At 45.9% G+C, this 16936-nt stretch overlaps 1 protein-coding gene across 1 annotated transcript in view; it reads right to left on the bottom strand.

Annotated features, from left to right (window-relative positions):
• Nucleotides 1–16936, bottom strand: part of LOC126249091 (prostaglandin D2 receptor) — a 406101-nt gene that overhangs the window by 102294 nt on the left and 286871 nt on the right. Inside the window, exon 2 of the mRNA XM_049950742.1 lies at nucleotides 15598–15775. Coding sequence (XP_049806699.1) covers nucleotides 15598–15775 — 178 coding nt within the window. The remainder of the gene's footprint in view (nucleotides 1–15597; nucleotides 15776–16936) is intronic.

The raw sequence follows: 16936 nt of genomic DNA, 5'->3' as shown, positions 1-16936 counted from the left end.
TACCGTAAAATATCTAGGCGTAATTATCTAGAGCGACTTTAAGTGGAATGACGATATAAAACAGACAGTGGGAAAAGCAGACACCGGACTCAGATTCACTGGAAGAATCTTATGGAAATGTAAGTCATCCACGAAAGAAGTGGCTTATAAGGCGCTTGTTCGCCCGAATCTTGAGTATTGTTCATCTATCTAGGGTCCCTATCAGGTAGGACTTATAGAGAAGATAGAGAAGATCCAACGAAGAGCGGCGCGTTTCGTCACGGGATCGTTTAGCTGGCGAGAGAATGTTACGGAAATGCTAAACAAACTCCACTGGCAGACGTTTCCTCCCACATATGTCTCCCGTATTGGCCACGTGGAGAAAATTCTAGAAATTAGAGCCAATACAGAGGCTTACCGACAATCATTCTTCCCATCTGGTACCGAGCGCCGCGGGTTTCGAACTTGGATTACCACTAAAGGGCTCTGCAGCCGTCACGCCGTAAGACGTGGCTGCGCGCGCTCCTGGCCCACGTACAATGTGAGGGCGCCACGGTGGAGCACGTGGTCCCAGCGGCCAGCAGCTACGTACCCTATCATGTATTTAAGAGCCTGCCTCTCGCTGAGCGAGGGCAGACCCAGAGGGTTGGATCCTCTCCTTCCAAGACGACAGACTGCAGAGCCTGGGCTACCCTCAGGGTGGAAGCGTCGTTGCTGTTGCTGTTGTTGTCTGTCTGTGTGCCGGCCCTAGTCGTCCGTCAGCCGGAGCCGCCACCCAGTGCTCGCTGCTGCTGGGCTGCAGCCGTCCGTCCGCCTGCCTGGCCACCCCCACCCCCACCGCCACCGCCCGAGGATTGTCGGCCGTTACCTTCTTGCCGACGTCGTCCAGCTGCTGCGCGGAGGGATTTACCGGACCGCTTTCATAGCCTGCCGGAGGGGCTGCCAGCTCCTTCACCGCCGCCGCCGCCCTTCGCCGCTGCCGTCGTTTCTCGTTTCCTGCCGCCGCCGCCGTCACGGTCACTGTCACCGTCACCTCCGTCCCGGTTTTCACCCCCCCCCCCCCCGCTCTCGCACTCCACCACCGTGTCCCACCCCACCACCTCTATCATTTTCACCTCCCCCTCAGCTGCTCCGACCACCGTCACACGGAGCTCATCCGCCACCCCCATTCCTGTCCTTGCTTCCCTCCCTTTCCTCACCACTCACTCCTGCGCCGTTTTCGGCTGTAGCTACCCCCTTGTCGCTGTCGCCCCTTCGCCACCTGCAGACTTCCCACCAGTCCTTGCACCACGTCCGACAGGCTCCGAGCTGGTACGGATTTCGGCTCGACGCTCCACGGTCTCTGTGCCACCCGCGCCCCCTCCCTCTGCGTCATCCGCCCCTCGGGGGGGACTCTCCCCGCCATCTCCCCCTGCAACCCATCCCCCAGCCCTCTCTTCAACCTGTCCTGTCCCACGAAACCTTCCGAATGCCCTAACGTCGACCCTTCCCCCGCAATCTCCACAGAGAAAACCCCTGATCCCCGTGACCCACCCACCCCTGTGGACGCGACCCCGACCTCAACCCTCTACCACACCTGCCACCCACCCACACCTGCCTCCGATCCCGACCCTCGATTCCCGCAACCTCACCCCGGCCGTCTGTAAATACTTCCCCAGTGCCCCCGTCTCCCTTCTTATTCCTCGCGAGGACTCGGTCCTCCTTAAATCCCCCGATGCTTCCTTCCGCACCGATCTCCTCTCCCGAATCCCACGCGCCCGATTTGGCCGACGACCCACCCTCACCTCCTACCACACCCTGTCCTCTCCCAGTCGGCCTCTACCCACCCGACGTCTGCCGGCCTCCACCGTCACGATCACGCAGCTCGGCCCCGTGGTCAAGGAGGCTGAGGTGTCGGCGGAACTCGATTCCCGGCCCGACATCGAAATCTGCTAGGCCCGTCGCATCATTAATGATGCCAGGCCAACTTATTTAATGTGGATATTCACCGAATCCTCCTCCCCTATTGACCACTTCCTTACAGAGGGAGCCATCGTATACAATCGCCATCACAAAGTGGACCCCCACGTTCCCCAGTCCATTCCTACCTCTGCCAACACTGCCTCAAGTACAATGACCACGTTAGCTTCGCCCACAAGAACCACCCTACCTGTCCCCACTGCAAAGCTTCAAGCTTCTTAAAAAACTGCCCCAACCTCACCTCTCCCCCTCCTGCAACACCTGTAACGAATCCCATCCTACCTACTCCAGGAAGCGTAAAGCGAAGCATCCTCCAATCACCCACAAGCTCACCGTCCCTGCCCGTCCCATTGGTGACCCCATCCACCGCAACAACTCGCTCCGCCCTCCCCCTGCTGCAGAGGACATTATCCGTTTCATCACCATTGTGCTCCAAAACATCCACCCCTTCCGACGGTCCCACACCCTTTCCCAAATCGCCCTCGCTGCCCATTCCATCTTCCATCTTACCACCTATGCCACCTACTCCCACAACCAGGCCTGCTTTACCTTCACCCCCCTCACCACCATCGTATAACTGTCCCTTTCCATGTCGCGACAACACCACTGTATCCTGTACCATAATATCCACTCTGCCCACCGACAAACTCCTCTTCCTCCACACCCTCCATCAGCATCGTGTGGATGCCTTCGTGCTAAATGAAACCTTCCTTCAACCCCATATCTCCATCTCCACAGCTCCTTACACCCTTCACCACATCGATAACCCGTACCCTCTGGTGCGTGGCGGGGTTGCTATAGGCCACCTCAAGCACCTCCCTGTTCGGCCCCAACCTCTCCTCAACAATCCTGCTGAGCATCTCACCCTCAGCCTCTTCTTCCTCACCCTTACTGTCACCTGTGCCACCATTTATATCTGCCCTCGAACCCCTCGTTTTCTTGGCCCACATTGTCCGCACCTTCTCCACCTACGTGGTTTCCGCCGACCTCAATCCACAGCCGTGCTCCTGCCGACCTCCAGCGGTAGCATCGGTTTATCACCACCCTCCAGGGAGACCTGGTTCCCCTCCCCCAGCACACCAGACCCGAATCCATCACCACTTCCGATGTGATCGTTGCCTCTCCCAACCTCCTTGGGCGCATCACCACAGATGTCTTTGACCTCATTTGCAGTGACCATGCTCCCATTCTCCTCACTATCTCTAATGGTCGCCATCCCCAGCCCATTCCTCGCCCTGACCCCTCCTAAACTTGTTCATAATTACTCCCGTACCAACTGGGATGCCTACCGCTTCCTGTGTCTTTTATTATCATCGCCCACCCTTTGTTTTATGTTTCAACTTTCCATAATTTTCCGCCGTTTTACTATTTAAATCCCGTTTTATCGCCTGTTTTTATTGTTTCTTATCTTCTGAAGTCCAGCGTACTAAGCTGGTGCCAGTATGCCCCCCTTCGGGGGGAATCGAAATTCAATAAAGGAAAAAAAAAAAAAAAAACTGAGCGAGGCAGTCTGATATTCGCGTGAGTCTATCGACATCTCGCCTACAGACAGCGTGTTGACTCTACTTTATTTCCGTGGACGTTGTCGATTCGTGAGGTTTTCGCTTGTGACCCCGTTGCTTCTTGCGTGTTGACGTTCGTAAGGTTTTGCTCGGTCGTCCGTCGTTGTTCTTGCCCGTCCTTTCCCGTTCGTTTTGTTTGTTCGCGGGCCGCTCCTGTTTGGTCCCGCCGCGCTTTCGTTCTCGGCAACCCCGCGACCGGTTCGGTAGCGGTTACATCCCATGCACTATTCGCGAGTGGAAGAGGGTTGGAGGGATCAGGTAGTGGTACCAAAAGTACCCTCTGCTACACAGCATTAGGTGGCTTTTGGAGTATGCTGTAGATGTTGATACGGGTAGCGACAACACCGGCCATTGCCTCAGTGACATCGTAGAAGACAGCGCAACAGAAACGATTAAAACGGAGATATATTTTAGTGGTGTTCTTCGTTTTAGTGGTTGAAGTAAGCGCAGGAAAACCCTCTCCCTAAATTTCATTTACGCCGTCTCAAAGGGTCAGCTATCAAGCTGGCAAATACACTGTCCTGAGTAGGATGATTAAAACCTGATTATACTTTGTATCCCTTGTCTCTATTATCTTCAAATAGCAGCGACATAAACTGTCAAAAATAAGTTGCGAATAGAATTTGAGGGAAACTGGCGGAATTACACCTCAGTTCCATATCCAAACACATAATACTTGTGTACATCTTCTACCATGAGCAAAATTTCGCATGGGAAAATATAGTACTGGGGCTTTTTATTTTTTATTTCTGTGATTTCCGACATCCTCCAGGATGAGAACGGAGAATTTATAAATCTGAGACCAACCTTTTGTTGGCAGATGGCTCTGTATGTGAGACACATTAACCTAATGTGTATACATCGTGTCTCAGACAGACTAGTAATTGCTACGCTATTTGATAGCTGCAACGCAACGGTTGACCAAGATAATCATGACATTGCGTTTCAGTTGTTACGTAAAGAGGCGATACATTGACCTTGCTAACAGACGCTGAATTAATTTGAAATCATTTCGATGAACAAATTGCGAGCGGTGGCTTCTTTCAGAATTATTCTTTGCCTAATATTTTAGCGAGATGACTTTCTACAGCCATCAGATAGTTAAGGAACTGCATTTTTAACCATCAGCTAAACAAATAGACATTTATTATTTACCAGTTTCGGTCTCTCAGGCCAACATCACAGGAATAAATAGCAAAAACATCAAATGAAAAAGCAGTTCATCTTTCTCTTACATGTTTCGCAAGTCCTCAGAGTTACAATAAGTACACGTGACAATCTGTCACATGTCATGGTCTTAACCAGCATCAGATTGGTTTTACAATAATACACGACCATATATAAGGGAACTATCATAAAGAATTATCCCACTGACGCCATTTAAGGTCATAATACGTGATAGATTGTCATGTATACTCATTGCAATGTTAACGACTTGCGAAACATCTAAGAGAAAGATGAACTGCTTTTTCACCTCATGTTTTTTGACTTTTCTTTCTGTGATGATGGTTTGAGAGACCGAGACCGGTAGAGAATAAAGGTCTCTTAGTACAGCTGTTGTTTAGAAATACGTTCTTTAGGTGTTCTCTGTTTATTTGATAATGGTTCATACAAGGTTATTATAAAAGATTGACGCGATTTCATAAATTCACTGTAGGCAGCTACATTAATTGACATATTATCACGAAAATCAAGACTTGCGTGGAAAAACTGATAAAGTTTTTTATCGTTGCAGCCGCACTTCAGATTTCCTTCACGAGAGTGCAACAGTAAGCAGCCTGCCGTAATTTCGTACGTAGCCCACAGAAGTCGACGGACAAAGGAAGTAGAGCTGAAGCCTGACCGCTCGCAATTGCTTCAAGCCCGGACTCGCGATGACAAAATCAGATGCTTTGAATTTCCGGCAAAGTTGCAATAGCTTATGGAAGAGGGTGGGTTTTGTCAGATACTCATCTTCAGTGGTGAAGCAACGTTCTTTGTGAATAGCACAGTGAACAGGCAGAATGTGCGATTGTTCTGTGCAGTCTCGCGGCCTAAAGTCTAAGACTCCTTTTTCTTCTCCGAAAAGACCGTTACAGGACACGTGTATCCGGACATGCTTCAAATCTGGTTCATGCATCAAGCGAAGACCGACAGCGTGGACTTCATCTACGGACAGGATGACGCTCCACCACAATTCCAGAATGATGTTCGTGAATTCTTAAACAGGAAATTGAGAAACCAATGTATCGGTAGGGGTGGGGTTGATCAGCAATTCATGTCATGCCCTCCAGACCTCACCTCATGCCATATTTTTGTGTGGAGTTATGTTCAAATGGCTCTGAGCACTATGGGACTCAACTGCTGAGGTCATTAGTCCCCTAGAACTTAGAACTAGTTAAACCTAACTAACCTAAGGACATCACAAACATCCATGCCCGAGGCAGGATTCGAACCTGCGACCGTAGCGGTCTCGCGGTTCCAGACTGCAGCGCCTTTAACCGCACGGCCACTTCGGCCAGCGTGGAGTTATGTATCAGATCAGTGTTTACGCCTGCTTTACCAACAGATCTACTGGAACTGCGAGCTCGCATCAACAGCGTTTTGAACTGATTGACAGAGATGCTGCGCCGAAAGTGGGAAGAACTTTATTATCGCCTTGATATCTGCAGAATTTGTTGTGGTACATATGAAAGACTTGTAGTATGCTAAAAAAACGCTTTTTCAGTTTTTCTATGTGGGTACAAAGCACTGTGACAGTATGTCAAATAATATAGCTACACCAAATAAAACTCTAACACTGATGAAGGAAACGTTAACTGACTCTAGCTCTAAAGTTAAATTCATGGGAGAAATTTCTGAATCATTTGGTATAAAGGCTGATGTCCTACATGGAGATGGACTCTCCCCATTAGTGTGTAACTGTGGTTTGGAAAGTGTGACTACGGAAGGGCGAGAACAAAATTCGAGTCAACTATAGATCAATCAGTGAAGTTAGATAGAAGTAATATTAGAGTCGATTGTCTCGCCTTTGCAGATGAACTGGCAGTTTTAACTAGAGCTATTACTACAGCTAAAAAAAAACAACATTGAAATTCTTAAAAAAGTTGGACTACAAATATCATTCGAAAAAACGGAATATATAACATGCAACAAACAAGTACCAAAGTTTTTCAACACGAAATACGGAAAAATAAAAAGGGTTTCTCAATTTAAATACCTGGGGGAATCATACAAGAAAAGAAGGTGGAAAGAGCTGTAAAAGAAGTTCGCTGTCAAAAAATAGCAGCTGCATTCAGATTGACATAAAATATTTATAATAAAAATCACTTTCTAAATTCAGTAGCTTAGGCATTACAGTACTGTAATCAAACCTGAATGTCTTTATGGAACAGAAACTTTAATTTTAAATAGAAAGAGGGATATTGAAGAAATTCAAAAGAATGAAAGAAAGATTATTAGGAAAATGTTAGGGCCCAAAATTACTGATGGAGAAACTTGTAGGCTGAGAAGTAATAAGGAAATAGAAGAACACACAGGCATACATGGTGACATGAGAAAACGAAGACTTAAATTTTATGAGTACATTAAAATGAATGGCACCCACTAGGTTGCCAAAACATATAGTAGAATTTTACGAAAACAGACGTAAGGCCAAAACTGAGCCAATTAAATGGATCGCTGCGATTAAGGAGGATCTTAAAGTACCCGGTATAAGTCAGGCAGGCGTTACAGGTAGGAAGTTATTCATAAAAAGATATTTGATTGGAAAGTTGGTCAGAGGCAAATTAGAAAACGGACTGGCACACCGTGTTCTGATGAAAGAAAGAGGCTTCATTCTGAAAGGATGCAACAAATTTGGATACAAAGGAAGGCCAACCACCAAAAGCGACGTTGATTGATTGTACCTCTCGTGGTCCTATTGGTCCATACGTGAATAATAATAAATATGTGAAATCACATCAACCATATATATTAACACTGTACTAATCACAGCAGTCTCTCTTATACAGTACGTGAACCTGCTAACGAAAACAAAAGTTAAATATAAATTGATTATTTTCTTAGAGTTAACAAGCATTTCTGCTTGAAACACGCAGATGAGCGAAAACATGATCACACCTGGTTAACTAAGTGCTCGCCTACCTTCGGAACACAACGCAGCAGCGATTCTGCGTGGTACGCATTCGACAAATCCTAGGCAGATTTCCAGAGGTATGTGACACCAGATGTCTACGCACAGGTCACGCAATTCCAGTAAATCACGGTCCGGTGGTCTGTGTACACATGGTGCCCGATAGCGTCACAGATGTCACCCGTCGGATTCAAACCGTGCGAATTTTGGCGGTCAAGAGAGCAACATGAGTTCATAGGCATGCTCGTCAAACCACTGTAGTACGACTTTGGCCTTATAACATGGACGTTTAGCCCGCTGGAAGATGCCAGTGCCATCAGAAAAGATATCGAGCACGAAGGGATGCCTATGGTCCGTAATAATGTTCACGCAGTCCACTGCTGTTATGACACGTTTGTTTGCTACCACAGGTCCCATGGAGGCCCAGGTGAATCACAATACTGCCCCCAACCGCCTTTGTGTGCGTAGCTCGTGCTCTAGTGGCTAGCGTTGCTGCCTCTGAATCATGGGGTCCCGGGTTCAATTCCCTGCCGGGTTGGCGATTTTCTCTGCCCAAGGACTGGTTGTTTGCGTTGTCCTCATCATCTACATCTACATCTACATCTACATCTACATCTACATACATACTCCGCGATCCACCATACGGTGCGTGGCGGAGGGTACCTCGTACCACAACTAGCGTCCTCTCTCCCTGTTCCACTCCCAAACAGAACTAGGGAAAAATGACTGCCTATATCCCTCTGTATGAGCCCTAATCTTATCTTATCTTTGTGGTCTTTCCGTGCAATATAAGTTGGCGGCAGTAAAACTGTACTGCAGTCAGCCTCAAATGCTGATTCTCTAAATTTCCTCAGTAGCGATTCACGAAAAGAACGCCTCCTTTCCTCTAGAGACCCCCACCCGAGTTCCTAAAGCATTTCCGTAACACTCTCGTGATGATCAAACCTACCAGTAACAAATATAGCAGCCCGCCTCTGAATTGCTTCTATGTCCTCCCTCAATCCGACCTGATAGGGATCCCAAACGCTCGAGCAATACTCAAGAATAGGTCATATTAGTGTTTTATAAGCGGTCTCCTTTACAGATGAACCACATCTTCCCAAAATTCTACCAATGAACCGAAGACGACTATCCGCCTTCCCCACAACTGCCATTACATGATTGTCCCACTTCATATCGCTCTGCAATGTTACGCCCAAATATTTAATCGACATGACTGTGTTAAGCACTACATTACTAGTGGAGTATTCAAACATTACAGGATTCTTTTTCCTATTAATCTGCATTAATTTACATTTATCTATATTTAGAGTTAGCTGCCATTCTTTACACCAATCAAAAATCGTGTCCAAGTCGTCTTGTATCCTCCTACAGTCACTCAACGGCGACACCTTCCCGTACACCACAGCATCATCAGCAAACAGCTGCACATTGCTGTCCACCCAATCCAAAAGATAATTTATGTAGATAGAAAACAACAGCGGACCTACCACACTTCCCTGGGGCACTCCAGATGATACCCTCACCTCCTATGAACACTCACCATCGAGGACAATGTACTGGGTTCTATTACTTAAGAAGTCTTCGAGCCACTCACATATTTAGGAACCAATCCCATATGCTCGTACCTTAGTTAGGAGTCTGCAGTGGGGCAGCGAGTCAAACGCTTTCCGGAAGTCAAGGACTATGGCATCCGTCCGATACCCTTCATCCATGGTTCGCAAGATATCATGAGAAAAAAGGACGAGTTGCGTTTCGCAGGAGCGATGCTTTCTAAAGCCGTGCTGATGCATGGACAGCAACTTCTCTGTCTCAAGGAAATTCATTATATTCGAACTGAGAATATGTTCGAGAAACCTGCAACAAACCGATGTTAAGGATATTGGTCTGTAATTTTGAGGAGTTGTACCAGCATTGCGCTCTTTCGTCAGATCTATCACAGATCGCCACCTATACTCCTTATGGCACACAGAGAGGCCAAGCCTCCGACCTTTATGTTCTGTGATGTGGGGTGATCATCCAACTACTTGCTGCCTACTCGAGGTTTCATCGTCCATCAACCACTTTCCATAGATGCTCATGACAGTAGGTTGCAACGACTTGAACATCAACATTTCCGAAATTCTCGTTTCCAAGCGACGGAGCATAACAACCCGCCTGTTGCCAAAGCCGCTTGTGTCAATGGATCACCTGTATCGCCGGCCGGAGTGGCCGTGCGGTTCTAGGCGCTGCAGTCTGGAACCGAGCGACCGCTACGGTCGCAGGTTCGAATCCTGCCCCGGGCATGGATGTGTGTGATGTCCTTAGGTTAGTTAGGTTTAATTAGTTCTAAGTTCTAGGCGACTGATGACCTCAGAAGTTAAGTCGCATAGTGCTCAGAGCCATTTTTTCACCTGTATCGTCGTGATTCCCCACTGTCTCTGTTCTGCTACCTAATAACTTCCAAAACACCGGACCTCATACTCGGGTTCTATTGGCGACAAAAAGGTAGGCTTCAGTGTTTCAGATAGGCCTTGGTATAGGGACCGTTTGTACACCCATCAGAAATATCGTCTTACTGTTACTGTCCTACAGTACAGGGCCCAAGTCTGAATACTACACAAAGGTCCTCCAGATTAGGCAAATGGAGCAAATCAGTTGGTTCTTTTTGCATTAAATATGGTGTAATACAATAGAAACGGATAATCTTGAGGAACTAATATCAATTTTAAAACAACATGCTGAAGAATCGGCCCCAGCAAATCAACGTAAAAAACATCCATGGTCAACTACGGAATGCGATGAAGTTCATGATGAAAGATGTCAAGCTTGGATAAAATTTCAAACTCACAAAACAGAAGAAAATGTAGTTAATCTCAGATACATCAGAAAAAAAATTCTTTCAAATTATCAGGAAAGCAAAGCGGCAATATCAGAAGGATCTACTGAGTTCCATTGAAGGAAACTACTACAAAACCAATTCCACAGATTATTTCAAAGCCTTTGATAAACAATTACGTAATTACAACACTCCCACAATATTGATGAGAAATAAAGGTGGAAGAATAGCTCACAATAACAAAGAAAACGTATAAATCATGGCAGAAGCATTCAACAAGCTCTTGAACTGTGGTGAATCTGAAAAGCTTTTAACTATAGACACAAGCACCTCTGTAAGAACCAATCCAAAAGATATACACCCATCTACAGTACAAGAAATAGAAATTGTACTTAAAGAAATGAGAAACTACAAAGCATGTGGTGAAAATCGAGTGTTTGCAGAAATGTGAAAGTATGCTAGTAAAACAACTCAGACATCTTTACATATTATTTTACAAAAAAATTGGGCAGCCGGAAAATTCCCAGAAGAACTGACCACAGTTATAATTAACCTACTTCATAAGAAAGGAGACAAAAGAGATCCAGACAACTATAGAGGAATCTCGCTCTTGGACTGTACCTACAAGGTTTTTTCCAAGATTTTACACAATATGATCAAAGAACAACTGGATAAGGAACTAGGGGAATACCAAGGAGGCTTCAGATCTTGGAAAATCTGTGCCGGACAAATAATTAAACTGATATTTATCATGGCTTATTCCCGCAAACGAAACAAGTCTCCCTCAATTACATTTATAGATTTTAAGAAAGTGTATGATTCTATCCATAGACTCTCACTATTAAAAATTTTGAGACATTTCGGACTCCACCCAAAATTAATTAAACTGATAGAACTTACCTTAACGAATGCAAATTCGAAAATTAAGTTCAGAGGGGAACTATCTGAATCATTCTTGGTAAAAATTGGTTTAAGGCAGGGAGACGGAATGTCACCACTTCTTTTTGTGTCCTAGAATACATAATGAGGGAATGGTACAAGGACAATCCAAAGAACATTAAGGTTGGAACACAAGAACATTACTAAGTTGAACTTTTTAGGATTTGCTGATGACCTCATTCTTGTCGCCAACAACATTCAAGAAACCAAACAACAAATACAATCATTACAAGAAATAGTCCAGAGCGTTGGCCTTAAAATATCATTTGAAAACACAGAAATAATGCTAACGGAAACGCCACTGGCAAACAAAATTGGAATCGGAGAACACGAGATAAAAATTTCTGGAAAATTTAAATACTCGAGAGAAATAATAACACGCTACCTGAATGAGAAACCATCATGGAAGAGTAGAATAAACAAACGGATTAAAACACATCATGTTACCAATAACATATGTAACAAACAATGCCTCTCAATAGCCACAAAACTGAAAAACTACAAAACAGTCACACAACAGAAAATAACATATGCTAGCGTAACTATATTTTAAATAACTAGATGATTACTTGAAATAGAAAGAAGAATAATCAGAACAGTTACAAATACAAAATACCAAAAAGACGGAGTTTGGAGAATAGCTCCAAATTAAACAATTTATAAAGAAATAGAACCAGTGACAAGTACAATGAATAAGAAACGATGTCTTTGCCTGGACATTTCATGTGGACAACAGAAAACAGAATTAGCAAGAGAATAAATGAGAAGTTATGGATTAGTAACAGCGGCATTTGATGAATCGCAGAGATCAATGATGATGAAATTAGAGATTGCGATGGAGGACTGAAAGGCAAGACATACGCGCTCAAGATACTTCAGGACAAATATGTCTCACTACCAATAAAAACAAACAGAGAATGGGAAGGGTGATTTCGGATGAGGAGAGAAGGGCACGATCTGAAAGGATGAAAAGTATTGGGCCAACAGAAAACAGAACAACCTAATTCATAATATTGACTAAATTGGTCCAATGTTGGCCATAAAATAATAATTTTAATAAAATGTGGTCTGAAGTGGGCTCCAAGGGGCCTATAGAGGAACCATTTAGTTCATGAGCGGTTCCTGAGAAAGACCAAAAAACATAATTTTAGGAGCTGCGGATTACAAGACGGCTATGCCCAGCAAATGGCTGTCATTTTTCCGATATATTGCTTAGATGCCGTTACAGAGCTTTAAATGTTACCCTACTCGTAAACGTTCGCTCATTTTATTCCACAACCACTGTCTACTGTCTTCCAGTATTTATTACTTTTCCATCTCTTTCCCACTCACACTGTTTCCTTCTCACTCAGTATGAAAAGCGCGTATATGTTCGGATGCCCAACTTTTGGGAAGGTTTTTAAAGGTGCTGAGGAAGGTACTATGACGCAGCTGGGACCCCACTTTTCAATCAGAGTCTTTTAAGAAACAGGAGTATATTCGCCTTTTTTCGTGCTCCGATGGGAGAATTTTCCGCGTCACATGCCCACAACGTCATCAGGAGGCAGTGAATCTTGCTCTGGAAGTCGACAACATCTACAAGAATGCGTTTGGCAATCACAAATGCCAAATAGCACTAGAAATTCTCCCGAAAATCAATGAATGCTACAAAATTTTGAAATTAATAATCTCCGTGAGGTCTCTCCAACACTTTTGGTAAATGATGCGACTCAGTGCGTCTTCTCTCAGAGTCTTCGCCCCTCGAAAGCTCTTCAACTGTGTATGATGAGTAAGTTTCTGAATTATGCTAATGGCCAGACGCTTTTTACGATTTTTATTTGTCACGCGAAATTATCCGAATGGCATGGAAATCAGTAGATGTGATGTACATATGCAGGTAAACAAATTATTACACTTTCAGAAAAAAATGGATGATTTATTCAAGAGAAAGACCTTCACAAACTGAGCAAGTCAATAACCAGTTGGTCCATATCTGGCCCTTATGTAACCATTTATTCTGCTTGGTATTACTTGATAGAGTTGCTGGATGTCCTAAAGGATATCGGGCCAAATTTTGTCCAATCAAAATCCCGAGCTGTTTGGAGGGCCGTGCCCTTAATGCTCCACAAATTCTCCATTGAGGAGAGATCCAGCGATCTTCCTGGCCAAGGTACGGTTTGGGAAGGGGGAAGAAAAACAGTAGAAACTCTGAAACTTCCTGGCAAATTAAAACTGTGTGCCGGACCGAGACTCGAACTCGGGACCTTTGCCTTTCGCTGGCAAGTGCTTTACCAACTGAGCTACCCAAGCACGACTCACGCCCCGTCCTCACAGCTTTACTTCTGCCAGTACCTCGCCTCCTACCTTCCAAACTTTACAGAAGCTCTCCTGCGAAACTTGCAGAACTAGCACTCCTGAAAGAAAGGATATTGCAGAGACATGGCTTAGCCACAGCCTGGGGGATGTTTCCAGAATGAGATTTTCACTCTGCAGCGGCTGGTGCGCTGATATGAAACTTCCTTTCTTTCAGGAGTGCTAGTTCTGCAAGTTTCGCAGAAGAGCTTCTGTAAAGTTTGAAAGGTAGGAGGCGAGGTACTGGCAGAAGTAAAGCTGTGAGGACGGGGCGTGAGTAGTGCTTGGGTAGCTCAGTTGTATTGGACTCGCATCCGGGAGGACGACGGTTCAATCCCGCGTCCGGCCATCCTGATTTAGGTTTTCCGTTATTTACCTAAATCGCTCCAGCCAAATGCCGGGATGGTTCCTCTGAAAGGGCACGGTCGACTTCCTTCCCTAATCCGATGAGACCGATGACCTCGCTGTTTGGTCTCTTCCCCCAAAAACAACCAACCATCATCACAGATATTCGAAATAAACGAAACATTTTATGCCAGCACGGTAGCTCAGCGTGTTCGGTCAGGGGGTTAACTGCCCTCTGTAATAAAAAAACTGAGTGAATGAATCAATAACGAACTTCAACGGGCGTCAGGGGCCGTCCGCCACGAACAATTGCAACGAACTATAACGAACAAAATGAGATTAAAAAAAATAAATAAAAAAAGTTGGTAGAGCACTTGCCCGTGAAAGGCAAAGGTCGCGAGTTCGAGTCTCGGTCCGGCAGACAGTTTTAATCTGCCAGGAAGTTTCATATCAGCGCACATTCCGCTGCAGAGTGAAAATCTGATTCTGGAAAGTAGAAACTCTCCTTGTGGTCAGGCGGCTATTATCTTCCTGAAACTAAAAGCCCACTTTGGCTTGCCACGAAGGGAAACAAAACGAGTCAGAGGATGTCGTCGATGTCGCATTGTGCCGTCAGCTTGCCATGGGCGACAACCAAAGAGGTCCTGTTATGGAAAGAAATGGCACCCCATAGCATCATTGTCGGTCCGTATGGCGGGCTACAGTCAGTTTGGTGTCCCACTGCTTCCTGGGGCGTCTCCAGACACGTCTTCGCTGGTCATCAGGGCTCAGTTCAAAGCGGGCTCATCACCGATCACAATTCTACTCCAGTCAATGAGTTACAGCCCGATGACGTCTCTGGACAGGCTCCAGACACTGGTAGGATAGAAACCCCTGTCGGTCGCGATACCTCCCGACAACCAGCAGTGATAGTCTGGGGTGCCATTTCATATCGCAGCAAGACACCCGCTGTAGCCTTACAGAATATACGACAAGAGTTTCCACTGCTTGTCTTTGTGCTTGCCAAACGCTACCGTGGCCGACAAGATCGCCGGATCTCTCCCCAGTTGAGACGTTTAGAGCATTATGGGCAGAGCCCTCCAACTAGCTCGGGATTTTGACGATCCAGCGCGTCAATTGGACAGACTCTGGCAGAATTTCTCTCTGGAGGACATCGAACAACTCTGTCATTCAGTGTCGAGCCGAACAAATGATTACGTAAGAGCCAGAGGTGGACCAGCCCGTTATTGACGTGCTCAGCTTGTGAAGCTCTTTCTCTTCAATAACTCAGCCAATTTTTTCTGAAATTGTAATCGTTTATTTGTCTGTACATGTACTTCACACTTACCGATTTCCGTCCCATTCGGATAATTCCTCCGTTGTGCGACGCTTTTTTGTCTAATGTTTTTGACTTAGAGTCTGCAAGGATTCGGAGATGCTTAGGTTCGCCAAAATGAGAAGACTTCAGTGTTGCGCAAATTGCTTTTGTCTATGTCATTAAAATGTCTACTGAGGATACAGAGCAGTACAACGAGAAGTAGAAAAGTGACGAAATGCAGAGAAGCACTCACCGAAAGTAAAGTAGAGGTATGCGTAGGCCACGTCCTCGGGTGCCTTGGCCTTCCTCAGGCGCACACACTTGCCGTCCTCAAAGTAGATTCCAAATCCGGTGAGCGGTAGGCACACCAGCACCAGCACCACGGCCCACAGGATGAAGATGGACTGTTTTATCATGTGGTACGTCACGTGCTGAAACAGAGAAAAGAGCCGCTCATTTCTCGTGTGCCACACGTACAGGGGTTGGACAACAATATGAAAACGCAGCGAGAAATGCATGCTCGAACACAAACGGAGATGTTAGGCAAGTCTGCAGGTTGAGATGCTGTATTTTACCACGAATGGTACGTGTGAAAGTGTCAGTCGTGGTCGGAAGAGTGTACTCTGTAGTTGTGAGTGGTTTACATCGGAGCTAAGTAACCGAGGGAGTCGAAGTATATAGCGTTTTAGGAGACGCCGTATCGAAGATTCGTGCTGCACTCAAGGAAAGCGGAAAAACATCGTCCACTCAGTCATAACGCGGACGGAAGTTTGTGTTAAGTGATCGTGAGAGACGGTCATCGAAGAGGATTGTGACGAAATATGAGAAGACGACACCCGCCAAACTGCTGCAGAACTGAATTTAGCACACGTAAACCCTGTCAGCATCAGAACAATACGAAGGGAGCTCCATAAACACGGAATTGCATGGCGAGCTGCAATTCTACAGCCACTCATCAGTGATGCAAATGCCAGTAGCGCGGAAACGGGGCGCCGAAGTCATGGAGCAATGGAAGAAAATAATTTGGTTGGATAAGTCTTGTTTCACACAGATTCCCACCTCTGGTCGAGTTTACAAAAATGGGTCTGAGCACTATGGAACTTAACATCTGAGGTCATCAGTCCCCTAGAACTTAGAACTACTTAAACCTAACTAACCTAAGGACATCACACACATCCGTGCCTGAGGCAGGATTCGAGCCTGCGAACGTAGCGGTCGCGCGGTTCCAGACTCAAGCGCCTAGAACCGCTCGGCCACATCGGCCTGCTTCGAGTTTACATCCGAAGAGTTATATATGTCGGGGGGTGGTACTCCATGTGCTCTATAGTTTCTGAGCAGGACAGCATAACCGCCAACGATTACGTTATAGCTGATCAGGTCCATCCCGTGATACAAGTTTCCTTCTCAGTGGTGATGCTGTATTCCAAGACGACAGGTTCCCCGTACACACGGCTCGCAACGTCCAGGACTGGTTTTTAAAGTTTCCGTTTGAGGACGGTGCTGCAGCGTATATGCAACGCAGTGCGATTCTGGTGCGGGTATATAAGCACCGACATGTAGGCAAGGGGTTAGTGTGGCCTTCGAAAGGAAAA

The sequence above is a fragment of the Schistocerca nitens genome, chromosome 3 (assembly GCF_023898315.1).
Source record: "Schistocerca nitens isolate TAMUIC-IGC-003100 chromosome 3, iqSchNite1.1, whole genome shotgun sequence".
Taxonomy (NCBI): Eukaryota; Metazoa; Arthropoda; class Insecta; order Orthoptera; family Acrididae; genus Schistocerca; species Schistocerca nitens.
This window is presented reverse-complemented; position numbering and strand designations above follow the sequence as displayed.